General features: G+C 30.7%; 1 protein-coding gene across 1 annotated transcript in view; it reads right to left on the bottom strand.

Moving 5' to 3' along the window:
• Window positions 1-14190, bottom strand: part of LRRIQ1 (leucine rich repeats and IQ motif containing 1) — a 213390-nt gene that overhangs the window by 150580 nt on the left and 48620 nt on the right. The window contains exons 11-12 of the mRNA XM_055118200.1: window positions 682-875; window positions 64-191 (exon numbers count right to left, since the gene is read on the bottom strand). Coding sequence (XP_054974175.1) covers window positions 64-191; window positions 682-875 — 322 coding nt within the window. The remainder of the gene's footprint in view (window positions 1-63; window positions 192-681; window positions 876-14190) is intronic.

Genomic DNA, 14190 nt, shown 5'->3' with positions numbered 1-14190 from the left:
TTAATATACTATTTACTAAGAATTTATTAAGAATTAAATATACTAATTTATTAAGAAAAATACCTGTTTTGAGAGAGAGAGATATTTTGTAATAAGGGCAGCCAATATGAGGAAAACGCTTCCACAGTTGAAATGCTGTTATCATCCAAGTACAATTCTCTTAGTAGAACATGATTCTCCAGAGGTGGAAGCTATATTTAAATTGGTACATTAACACATAAAAAGCAAAACATTTTTAAAACTAAACTAAAATTTAAAAACACTACATTTAACCACAGATTTATTTTAGTAAACTAAATTACATGTCAAAAGAACTTAAATATTAATAAAATTTCTAATTTTGTTAACTTCATAACGAATTGTATAATTTATTTCATGGCCAATTCTAATCAGAATTTCAAAACAGATAAATTTGTTTCAATAAAATATTAAAATATTCCTTAAAATTCTACTTCAACTTAGCATTACAAAAATTCATAGCCAAATTATATGTCCTCATAAAGTAATTATGTTGAAGGTTTTTTTAAGTATGTAAAAGTTGAAAGTAAAATAAAATCAACTGTATCTGAAAAACCTAAAAATATAAATGAATCATAAGGATTTTTAAATGTTCAGCTGACATGTCTATCAAAAGGAAAATGCTTTATTATTTAAAGACATTTAACAACTCAAGAAATTTACCTCACTTAGATAATTCCCTTGTAATTTCAATACTTGCAGCAATCCACAGTTTTCAATACCCTCTACTTCGGTAAGATTGTTGTGTGAACAATCCAGATAGATAATTGTTGGTGAATCAGAAAGGCCTTTTGTACTGATTAATTGATTGTGGTTCACAATTAGTTGCTGAAGATTTCTCAAAGATTCTAAACCAGCTGGAACAAAATTTTTACAAGATCATTTGAATTATACATCTTTCAAACACAATGGGAAGCTTCATTTTTTTTCTCTAAAAAACTGAAAATCTAGAAATGTTATTTAGTTTGATTCTAATATCATATGTGATCTGTGTAGGTACTATCATTTTATAAATATAAAGAGTCCCCTGTCCAGGGGAAGAGAACATTGGTGACACAGTCAGTTGGTGTTGGAACATTGTATGACTAATACAACTGTATTATGAACAACTCTATGAGTCATGATGCGTTAATTTAAAAAAAAATAAAAAAAAACGTTTTTCTGCCAAATTCCCACAAGTATCATCTTCAAATAAATGTTGGAGTAGAAATAATTTCAAAATATTATAAAATATTTGATAATTACTTGAAAGATAATCTTTTGAAAGAAACAGTTATATGTAAAACTATTATCTGACTCTATGATGAATTTATTCAGGATTAATATAAAACATTTTTAAACCAACATTCGTTCTTTGGTTTGCATATATTAAAATTTATAAAAAGATAGGAGGCCAGGCTACTTGTAGCACATATAAAGAAATAAAGGAAATATAGCAAGTATAATTACTAGATTTTTTTAAGAAAATTTAATAATATGTTATTAAAATTCAGAAAATATGTAACAGTGCTTTGAATGTATTACCAAAATATATACCAAAATTCATGAATTCAGACAAATTTAAAAAACCTAATAATCTAGATCAAATTAAGTAATAATAACATGGATGGTTATTTTTTAAATATATTTTTAAAATATATTTTAATGGGAAACAATTTTAACAGATTCAGGAAAAACTTAGAATGCTCCCAAATTAAAATAGGCACCTAAATTTAAATACCATTATTTTTTAAAGTTTTTAAATCATTTAAAGTTTTCCTAGAATCAAGAAACTTCAAAGACTAATATTATTCTTATAATAAACAAAAATTATGAACAATTTTATCTACTGTTATTAGGCATGAATTATCAAATAAAATTTTTGCTAAATTAAAATAATATATCAATAAGAAACTATAATTTCAAGAGATTTGAAAGAGTACATTACAAATAATATTTTTATCATAATATAAAATCTCCTGAAATAGAAAATACTTCAGTATAAATTTAGTTCATACTAAATAAACTAGTTTATGTTGTTTAGTATAAATTATGATCATATGTGATCATATGATATGTGATCAAAGTAGATTATCTGCTATAATCCACTAAAGCAGATAATGGGCATTCTGTATGACTGTAACACTGTCATCCCGTTGCTCATCGATTTGCTCGAGTGGGCACCAGTGACATCTCCATTGTGAGACTTGTTGTTACTGTTTTTGGCATATCGAATATGGCACAGGTAGCTTGCCAGGCTCTGCTGTGAAGGCAAGATACTCTTGGTAGTTTGCCAGGCTCTAATGGGCATTCTAAGCAGATTTAAAAAAAAATCATTACAATCATGTTAGTTGTGTAAAATAAAATATTCTAGCCTATTTTAATAAGGCTAAAACTTTTAAAGGTTATTCAAATTGCATTTGTTTGTCAGAGCTGAGCAAAACAGAATTTTTAATGAACTCATTAGAATGGGCAATGCATTGTGAAAGTTTTCAAACATCACCCAAGAAGAGACTGAGAACAAAAATTAAGCTTACATTCAGAAAAGGCAAAGTATTTGGCACAAGAAGCTGAAAGAAAATAGCATAAAAATCAGAATCAGGGAGAGAAAGTCTAACGAGTTTTTGTGATGAAGTAGTGGTTAGTAAGAATAAACTTATAATATATATTTTACAATTTCGAAAAGCATTCCTCATTACACTAAGCAGCCTGCATTCAATAATGTGTTCTGGAGCAGGCAGAGGGGTATGAATATCCCACTGGTATGATAGTGTTGATAAAACTAAAGATTTTTGATACTGGCTTTGGTAGCAAAATGAGGATGGATGCCACAGTGTAGTGGTAATGGTTGAAAAACTCATGTAGACTATTCGTTAGTATTTCTTAAAGAAAGTCTTCCAAAATCCTTTCAATGTCCCAGAAAATCCTATGCAATATTTCATTCCCTTTCTGAACACATCACTTACTACTGTCCTCTTCCCTTAGTTCATCTAACATGCTAATGACCTCCTTCTAGTTCCTCAAACACATAATATGTGCTTCCACAATTTTCAATTAAGAAACAGGTAAATCTTTTTGACAATTCATTAGAGATTCAAATAGGGTGAAAGAACCATTATTTCAAAGATCAATGGTTTGAAATCTATTTCAAAATCTACTCTGAAATCTATTCCAACCTTTTCAGTACAATTTGTTTTTCTACTTTCCAAAATCCATTATATAGTAATACCACACCTATAAACTATCATCTAGAGAGATTCCTTTTCTATCAGTTAAAAACTAGTAAATGTAAACAAGGTAAATTGAAGACATTATTTAAACACAAATACCAGTTACATGGACAAGTAAATTATCAATGATTCATAAATAAATATGCATTATATTCAAAATATGAAATAGTCCGACATCACATGTTACTGCACATGAAATCTGTTTCAGAAATAGGCCTTTAAGCCTTCCAGTATAGTTGTATCTAGGACCAATGCCAATGTTTCCCAAAGCACTACCTGGAGTGGTCCCTAAGTAGTCAGGAACAATCCCTGAGCACCACCTGGTATTATCCAAAACAAGACAAAACAAAAAAAGTATACCTGAACCTAAATCTACATATGTAAGTGTATTTCACAGAACAACATCTAGATTGATCAATAAGTATCAATAGTGGATATCCTGCAAAGTAAGGAGAAAAAAATAAGTAGAAAAAAGTTTCCCTGTTTACATCATATACCTATTTTAAAATTATTTAAATGAGACTATTTCTCATATATTTAAAAAGACTTGTCTTAAAATTGTTTAAATTATTAATTTTCATACAATACTTAAAGCATATATTTGAGAGAACTAGACCAAGTGTTGAATATTAGTACTATACTTATTCAATTATCACCACTACCAAAAAAACATATGAAACTGAAGAAATTCTTAGGAAAACCTGACGCAATTGTCCATTAATATAGCAATATTGGGGAAACACCATTATATAGCCAAAGTGGGGAAACACTAAATAGAGCAAGAAATACCTATAAATTTTAAAATAAATACCTTAAAGAAAAAACTATGAAACTATAAGAAGAATATTCCATGGTATTGAAACACTGAACTAACTAATAATGGTGAGTTTGAATGTTTATAGAAAAAGTTAATATTGATTGTATAAGCATAAGATTTAATCTAGAGAGCAAAAAAAAAGGAGAGCACCCAAAAATGGATAGAACTGAGTAAGACTGGAGTAGCTCAATCTTCAGTGTCATTAAATCTTGAGCTAAAGGAAGTTCAAGCTGAAATGTGTGACTGCAACCTCTTGAGAATCCTTAAATAACAACCACTCAGCGTCAGGCTCCACAGAATCCACAATCCACAGAATGTGAGGTAAGATATATTTGTGATTTAAAACTCATAAATGATAGTTGTGTACAATAGTGCACATTCATATACACTAATACCAAAAGGAGTCTATTCTGAAAAAAATAAAGAACATGAAACAGAAAATAGGTTCAAACTATGGAAGAATATTTCAACGAAATTTAGTGTCTTAAGTTCAAAAGTATTCGAAAGAATAGATCAAAACAGCATCACAACAAAACTGACAAATAATTTTGAAAGAATATTTTACAGAATAGAGAACTACAATTTTAATCGCCTACATAAAGTACTAATCACATTGAAGATGAAATGCAAAGAATAGACTACAGGGATTAAATGCTAAGTGATGATAGACAAGAAAGAGAACAATATCAATCAAAATGTGAGCAGGAGCTGGGAACCTGGGTGACCTGGTTTCAATCCCCAGCACCTCATTTGGTCCCTGATCAGCTCTAAGAGTGATTCCTGAACTCAGAGCCAGAAGTCCTGAGCACCACCAGGTGTGGCCCAACTCCCTGTTCCCCAAGAAAGAAAAAATAAAATATGGATCATTTATGGTGACAACAGAATCAAGCTAAAATATTTTTAAAGACTACAAGACAAAAACTTTTCCAGAAATGGATAATTGACTCCATAGTTTTAAAAGAAAATTAGATATCAAGAAATTTTATTGTCTTAATAACTTAACAAGTTGGCTAAGTTAGAGAGCAAGGACAAAGTGTTATTCAGATATTTAGATGAAAATGAATTCTGACGAGAAAAAAAGCTGAGCTAGTCTCACTGTTTACAATACATAATATCATATATGCATTGCACAATTTTCACAAACTCTAAGTGAAAGCTTTACCTCATATAGAATGCACAGCTATATTCTCATTCCAGTGTGAAGGCAATGGAAAGATGTTCCCCAATGTGAAAGAATTCAGGGAGTCCATTGGCCCCCTCTTTGGAAAAGTAAGATTTTTTTTAAAAATTACTAGGTAAATACTGAAAAGCCAAAGGATGAAAGGAGTAATTGTTTTAAGGACAGGGAAAAAGTCATTTCCCTACAGTCCTAATGTTGCTAAAGGATATACATGATCACAAATCCTGATTTGAAGTCATTAATCTTGATGTAAAAGTTATAAGGGGAAATGATCGAAAACAGTGTAAACATCTTTTAACTTTTTTTGTTTTCTCAGAGAGATGTCAATCAAAAGCATATTTTAATAAAATTACCCAAAACTTGACAAGACTGGAAGGAGGATACGTCCGTATGAATGAAACATTAGTATGTTTAGTATGAGGAACAAGGAATGGAAAAGAGAGTTAAAGTTCTGTTCACCTACTTTCCCACTCTACTACTTAACAGTGATTTAATGTTTTTGTCCTTTTTAAAAAAAGATTTCCAACTCTAGTAAATTATTTGTAGAAAAAAGTGACTAAAAATAAAGGTTTCTAGTCAGTAATTCAAATATGTGTGGTTTTTGTGCAGATTGTATTGTTATAATTTAAGAATTGTATTATTTCTTCACTTATTCAAACAAATTTTTAGTTTGTAAATCATTGAAATCTTTTAAAATATAAATTATTGCTTTTAATACAGTAAAGTTCTGGGTTCCTAATCTCAAAAGCAGTTTTAAAGTGCTGACTGCTTTTTTAAAAATTAATGTTAGTATATAAAATATCGACCTAAGTTCTGGAAGTGACCCTGATTTGCCACCAAGCACTGAACAGCACAGAATATGGTGCTGGTTCCAAAGCACTGGGGAAGTAGCCTATAACAACTAACAGTAAAAGAAATCTGTCTAAAGCACATGCCATCATATGCATTCTATTACCCACATTTTTCCAAATGTCTAACCATACCTCATTATCTACATATTTTTAATTAAACTTTATGCACATTTATTTATATGGGACATTTAGACATTGCCAAAAACTATAGTCTTAATTTCAAGTGATTTTTTTGTTTAACCACTTTTTTATATATAGTATTAATAGCGGATGGCATTTCAAAACCATTTTATATTTGCTATTCCTCAGAATGTTGAATGTCTATATTCTATGCTGATCAAATATTTATTTCTTTTAAAAACACACAAATTTTACTTATGTACTACTAGTTTATAGTACCATGACGTTTTGCTAGTATAGTTAGTATAGTTGCAATAGTCAATAAGTACGTGTTTCACTCAGAATCTCAAAAATTCTAGTGCCATCACCCAACTAATGTAAATTTTCTATCCTCTTCTCCCATTCTCATTTCTTCTTTCCCACTGTATAGTTTCAATTACTTATTGGCAGTATTTGAGCATTTTTTAAACTTCTTGAAATAATCAAAATAGCTTATCTTATTAAGTGATTTACATTTTTCATATGTGTATATAATTAAAATGTTTTCTCAAAATAATTTTGTTTTATAAAACACATCAAATAACCTATACTGCAAATACCAGGATTTTGTGGCACAGAAAAAGAAAATGAGCCACTAAGTCAAGAATTGAATCAAGGTATCAGGGCAATAGTACAATGGGTAGGGCATTTGCCTTGCATGTAGCCAGGTTCGATTCCAGCATCCCATATGGTCCCCCTGAGAACTACCAGGAGTAATTCCTGAGTGTAGAGCCAGACATAATCCCTTAGCATCACCGAATATAGTCCCAACACTAAAACAAAACCAAAATTCTAGCCTAAATCTAGTATGTGAAGAGAAGTATGTAATACAATAAAATTAGTTTTCAATCTGAGAAGATTGATTGGTTTCTATAGACACACAACCTAAGGAAACAAACTCAAAATTCACCGAAACTAGGCAAGTATAACAGATATTCTCACATTAACCTGAAATCTCAATAAGATATTCTGAGTCAAAAGAACAGGAAAGTATGCAGCCTGTGTCAGGTTTCATTACTAAATAAGAGGGTTAAAAATATACGCTCCAAAATAAACACCACTTGCTTCTTCCACAGTAGCTCATATTCACTTCAATGGTGACCAGAAAACTACTAAAATCACAGCATAATTTCTCTAGATATACTCTCACGTTTGAAAAAGCCTCTCTATAGAGATGATTTTCATCTCAAGTATAGAATAATCAAAAACCTTAAAGTAATGGAATTCTAGGTAAAATAATCATAAAAAACAAAAATGTGGCTTAGAAGATGAAATTAGAATTCATAAGAGCTGATGATACAACACAATCAAGACAGTTTGAAAATTAAAATGACTGAAACTAAAAACCCAAGGGTGAAGAATATAGAAAGGTAATAATTGTCAAGTGAATTCAAATATATGGATTTACCTAGAGGCACCAAAGAGAAACAGAATTACAGAAAAAGTAATATGGAAGATCAAATCTAAAATCTGAAGATCTAATATCCATGTAGTTTATCAAGAGAGTAAACCTAAATTTTATTGAAGAGTATTTGATAAAATAATGGCTGATGCTACTATTTCAAAAAATGTAAGTTATATAGACAGTAACTCTAACAAATCCTAATAAGGATTAATTAAAAATAAGTTTATGCCAAAGCACATAAAGAATAAGTAAGATAGGGCTGGAGTGATAGCACAGCGAGTAGGGCATTTGTCTTGCACGTGGCCGAGGCAGGTTCAATTCCCAGCATCCCGAATGGTCCCCGAGCACTGCCAGGAATAATTCCTGAGTGCATAAGCCAGGAGTAACCCCAGTGCATCACCAGGTGTGATCCAAAAGGCAAAAAATAAAAGTAAGAGAAATAAGCAAGATAAACAAAATATTATTAAGTATTATTAAGTCCTATAAATTAAACTGACAACTGACTTCCCAGCAGCAACAGTAAAAGAGTAATGGAATGATATCTGCAAAACATTAAAAGAAAATGCCAACTTATAAAAATACACCCTCTTATTGAGTACAACTCAAATATCAGTGTTAAGAACGAGTGGAGGGATTTGGCTACACCTCAAGTAGTAGAGCACCTGCCTTTGGCAAGGCTCTGGATTCAATTCCCTGAAACACATAACTCCTAAACACAGTTAGGAGTGGCATTCACAACTGTCAACAATAAACTGACATTTACAGACTAACAAAACCTGGTAGACGTCTCTACTAACTAGTGAAATAACTAGAGGAATTACTAGTGGAATTACTAGAGGAATTTTAGGATCTAATAAAGAAAAAGACAATCTAAGTTCTAAGTGAAAATGAAATAAAATGTTCAAAAGCAGCAACTATGGGAAAGTATGATCAAATTTTACATAAAATGACATTAATTAATTCCTTGACTGCTTAAAGATACATATAGATATTAAAGAACTAACAAGTAAGTATAAGTCAGAAAAGTTGAGGCAAAGATATGAATTACATTGATATGTATATTTTATAATTCCTATGGTAAATGCAAAAATGATTACATTTATAGTTATGAAAGAAACTGAGCAAAAACATGGAATAATGTTGGTGTGGATATACAATACCAGTAAGTAAAAGAAGAGGGAGGGATTTAAAAACACATCTCAGAATTTCCATTTATGGTAATGATATTGTAGGTAATAAGAAACAATGTATTGATGAAAATGATGACAAAATATAAACATCTCCTCAAGATACTAAAGAACTACAGTGATACTATAGAATAAGTTACAGAAGAAGTAAGTTGAGCACAAGATTCAGGGTACTTACTAATTCTGAAAACATGTTAGGGAGTCAAAATTGGGTTCAGGTCTTTATCACAGGAGACTCAATGAACCTTACTCCTTTGGTTAGAAACTACAAGTGCTACCCCATAATCCAAATATTCAATAACTTTCAAGGTACTGAAGTTTAGCTCTAAATTCTCTGTGTTTAGTATATAGATTTAGCTACCCAGAGATAGGCAATAATTTCTAATGCTAAAATAATAAAGACCTTGATTTCATAGCATCAAATCGATTCACCAGTTTAATCTTTTTCTTAATATCTGACTGCCAAGTTAAAAAAAAAACTAAGGAAGGAAATTATAATAATATACATTTAAAAATAATAGGAACAGAAAATAATTTATGACACATTTAAGTCTAATTACATAATTTATAATACATAGGTATACAGAAATATAATTACATAATTTCTAATACATAGAAATACAAATACTACACAGTATTTCAGTGGTCATAGTTAATAGGTCTGTCTAATCATATAAATAAATTATGCATCATATTTTTTCAACTCTGTAAAGACACACAGCTATAGAGTAAAGGGGCAAAATGGTTTGAATCAGCAAGCATACTGAGGGACAAGAGCCCATAGGGCGCTAGTCTTGTATACTGCTAACCTGTGTTCACTCTCCAGCATCCCATAGGATTCCCTGAGCCTATTAGGAGTAGTACAGAAATCAGAGCTAGGAGTAAGCCTGAGCACAGCTGGGTGTGGTACCCCCCACCCAAAAAAAAGAAAGATAGAGAAATTATACTGAGGTAATCACAAATAGGATCATCAAAGTAAATTTATGAGAGCAATAGACATAAAGAACTTAAAGAAGGTAATTATCTTCCAAATATTCAGCAATAGGTTGATGCATATACCAGTCTAAATAAATACTGTGAAAATCTTATGTATGAAATATAATAAGTCATTATTTTAAAAGAGCATAATTGAATGTGTGTGTATTTTTAAAACATGTTAGACAAAAAATATGAACCAGCAGACACTCACTAACACTAAAGTATATTCTTTAAATAGAACAAATATTGCATATGAAAGACGGAATAAAGGACAATGGAAAGGTATTAAACAGAGGGAAAATCCAAGTGATACTAGATCACGAAATAATGATGTCTTAAGGCATTATGCACACAGAAGCACACAACCACACAGTAACACCAATGCAATAACAATAACAATAACCAATTAAGGTGAAATGGAATTAAAAAGCTTATATTTTAAGAACCTAACATTACTTGGACAAAGATGAAAGCACCAAGTATCTACAGATTTTATAAATCTAGAAGGCATGATGTATTTTTTAAATCATATAACTGGTAATATAATGAAAATAAAAACTCAATAAGATAAAAGTCATCTGAACTAAATTAAGGCCAAAAATACCACAGGAAAAAATTATGATAAAGAATAAATAGAATTAAAAAGTAAGAAGATATGAAGTCAAATATAATCAATAACTACTTAATTAATATTGCATTTAATTTCTGAGGATTAAATATTACTTTCCAAAGCTAAAATTTGTTAGACCCTTTAGATAAAACAAAATTTTATATAGCATGACAAGGACTGATAAAAATAGAACCTGAAGAAATATTCTGAGGATTAAAAAAAGATCAAATTAAACACTGAAAGCACTACTTTTCAGTGAGTTTCAGAGATATCATCCTAGAGATTGTTTTAAAGGTTATGCAAACACAAAACTATTTTCATTACTAGATCTTATTTGCCTTTTTCACTCCTATTCCAAGTGATATTGTAGAAAATTAAATGTAGACTGAAATGCAAGAACTCAGCTCACCTATTTGTTAATCTAGTCATTAACAGGCTTTGTGTCAATATTTTACAATGCTCCTTTTTTCACTACATCTATTGATTAACATATATTACTATCTGTAAAATTTGATGTAGTGCTACAAAGATTAAATAGTTGGTTAAGTGCTTGCCTTGAAGTCAGCCAAACCAGGTGCAATCCCCAATATCATATATAACCCTGCAAGTCCCACCAGGAGTAATTCCTGAGCACAGTTGCGTGTGGCCCTAAAATAGCAACAAAATATTTAGTGCAAAATGTTCCTTATATACTATAGATGTGGGATCAACATAGCATTTGTTTTTTCCTATTAATAAATATATTTACACATAGTAAATATTGATTGACATAACCCACATAATGGAATTTTTTTGAGAGCATCTCTAGTGTAAATGGGCCCAGAATCTAAAAGAAAGCTTGGTACTTTATATTAGTCAAGAAGAACAAGACAATGAGCTTTACTTGAAATGAAATGAACACTTAAAAATGATAAAAATGATCAAAGTAATTTAGATATATAGTGATATATCTGCACGCAATAAATTTAATGATCTGGAAAAGATATGAAGCAAAAGAAAAGTGTAGAGAGTTGAAGCATCTATATATATATATATATATATGTACATATATATATCAAAACCAGTAGAGCCGATATTACTGTAAGCATGGGACAAAAACTATAAAATTTAAACTCCAAAATATGTCTGTTGAGGAAGAAGGCTGGGAGGTGGGAAGTAACTGGCATACATTGGCAGATGGATAAAGATCCTGACTTTAGGATTGGAGTTGGAAACACTGAATGCTTAAAACTTTTATGAATAGCTGTGTAAATCATAATGTCTAAATAAAAAAATGAAGAAATTATTCTACACTCATCATGAAAGTCATGCATATAATTTTTTTCTCCAGGATTACGCGAACACGTACAGTCAAAAGACAGATGAATAATGAAAAATAAATAGGTGCTAAGTCAGTATTACTGAATTTTTACAAAATACACATATTTCCAAACTGGCTGTGCGGAATATATTTAAATTTTCTAACTTTTCTGCTCTTTTATTTCCTTATTATTATTATTTTTAAAGTAGCAATGATTAAATGGGAATCAGGAAACTTGGATTATAGCCCATGTATTTTTACATTGTAGGTATCAGAAACAATAGCTATTACTATTCCCTAACATTGTCCTCAATAAAGATAAGGAATTAAACTTCAAAATCATGTTGAACAAATAAAACATTGAAGAGATATTTGTGCTAAACCTTGAAAGCAAATAGTGTATTAATACACACTCAAGAAGTCTATACACAAATGACTCAGCAGTGACTTAATCAAGTCGATGCATTTGAATCAAAAGGGGGATTCTAAATGAGAAGAAAATTCTACTAAGTTGCCAAATTGTAAATCTGCTGTCAAGGATGAGAACAGAGTAAAAAGATTTATGGAATGCCTTACCTTAAAATACCATTACTTCCTTAATATTTCTAAGAAAATCACTCTCTCAGTCAAAATTTCTATTTGTTTTACTTCCCCCCCTAAATAAACAATATCCATGAAAATAAAAGTATTTTTCAAAGGATTTAAATAATAATTAATATACAAAGTTGCTTAAATGTCCAAGTTTACTGCTTCAATATATTCTTTATTAGCTTTTTGAAAGCTTCCAAAGTCCCACAAAATAAAACTGAAGCCAAGTATGTTTATCCCTCAAAGGGCGCTTGCCCACGGCAAAATTAGCATTTGGCTATACTTGCTACAAATATCTATTTCAAAGAATTCCTCCCACAGAAATGAGCCAATGGTCTAATAAAACATCCCTGCCACAGGCTGGTAAGGGGGGGTGGGGTGGGAGTGGGGAACCTTCTACAAGGAATAGCAAAAGTAAAGATGTTATATTATAGGCTAGAGGCTTTTACTAAATAAGCATTTGGTGAAGGTCAACCTCCTTCAACTGCTCAGTGATTGCTATGGCTGAGAGTTCCATACAAATATGCTGAGTTGCATTTGGGATTTTTAATTTTCAGGATCATATATGATCTATGGAAAAAATAATACTAAAACGGGAGTCAGGAAACTTGGATTCTAGCCTCACCTCTGCCTGGAGTTAGATGAGAACTATGTGGGTCTGTTTTTCCATTTGCAAACTAAGAAACCTAAACTGGCAAATCTGTAAAATTCCTTCAGGCTTTGTATTTACACATTGTGTTGCAAAACTAAGGAGTCGTCTAGCGCCATCTAGTGATATCCAGGTAATTTACTAACTATAGAAGAGTGGAAAACATCTTACAAGAAAATTTCTGGCACTTCAGTATATTTTTTACATTATTATTTTATCTATCTAAAGTTACCAAGACAACACTCATTAGCAAAAATTTATCTAGGAATATGACATGTCCTATTTGAAAATTTTAGTTTAATATCCTTCATGTATTTATTGTCCTAGTGATAACATCTACATAGTTCTATTTTCTGAAAATAAAGCTAGCAGTAGAAAAATAACAGTATCACTACTCAAAATGACATTTAATGGAAATATATTAACACAAAACTTATAAATTAACAATTAAACTGCTTATATGAAAGAAGTATTCCATTATTATTAACGATTTCCTAAAATAGCAAGTAGAAACTTCATCACAAAATAAAAACAATTACTTGCTTTCATACATCAATGTTCTTATTCATCTTAAATATCAATGTCTTAATTATCATTTTCCTAACATTACATACAGAAGCAATTTACTTAAGTTCTATAGATGTGTACATCTACATAACTCTGTATGTGTATAAACAGCTATCACAGGATACATCCTTAGTAAAAATAAGGAGAGCTGTTTTGTTTATTATTTCATGCCCAGCAATCTCTAGTACTGTACACTTACGCAGAGGAATAAATCAAAGCCATTCTCAACATATAAAGTAGTAATACAGCAAAATAAAGAAGTTGTTTCCAGATTGAATACATATTTTGGGGGGCCAAGAGATAAGACAGCAGTTTGGGCGCTTGCCTTCCCTATGGCTGGACTTGTGTTTATCACGGGCACCACAGAGGTCTCCTGAGCCCCATCCAGAACTGATTCCAGAATGCGAGCCAGGAACATGCCCTGAGCATTATGGGTGTACCATCCCCCAAAACTACTTTTATTAGTGGGGCATTAAAATGTGGGCCAATATTAAAATTAGGCCCTAGGGGGCAAATTTTAAAGTTTAAATGCAAATTCTAACATCTAATAACTCCATGATAAAGGTGATTTACTTAACTTTTCTCAAATTTTTACTGGAAAATAAAATTAGTACAACTAGCTCTGATAAAAAATGAAAATTAGTTAATATATGTCCAGCACTTATAATAAAT

This window comes from Sorex araneus, chromosome 10, assembly GCF_027595985.1.
Source record: "Sorex araneus isolate mSorAra2 chromosome 10, mSorAra2.pri, whole genome shotgun sequence".
NCBI classification, from domain to species: domain Eukaryota; kingdom Metazoa; phylum Chordata; class Mammalia; order Eulipotyphla; family Soricidae; genus Sorex; species Sorex araneus.
Note: the sequence above shows the minus strand (reverse complement) of the source record. Positions and strands in the feature narration are given on the sequence as shown.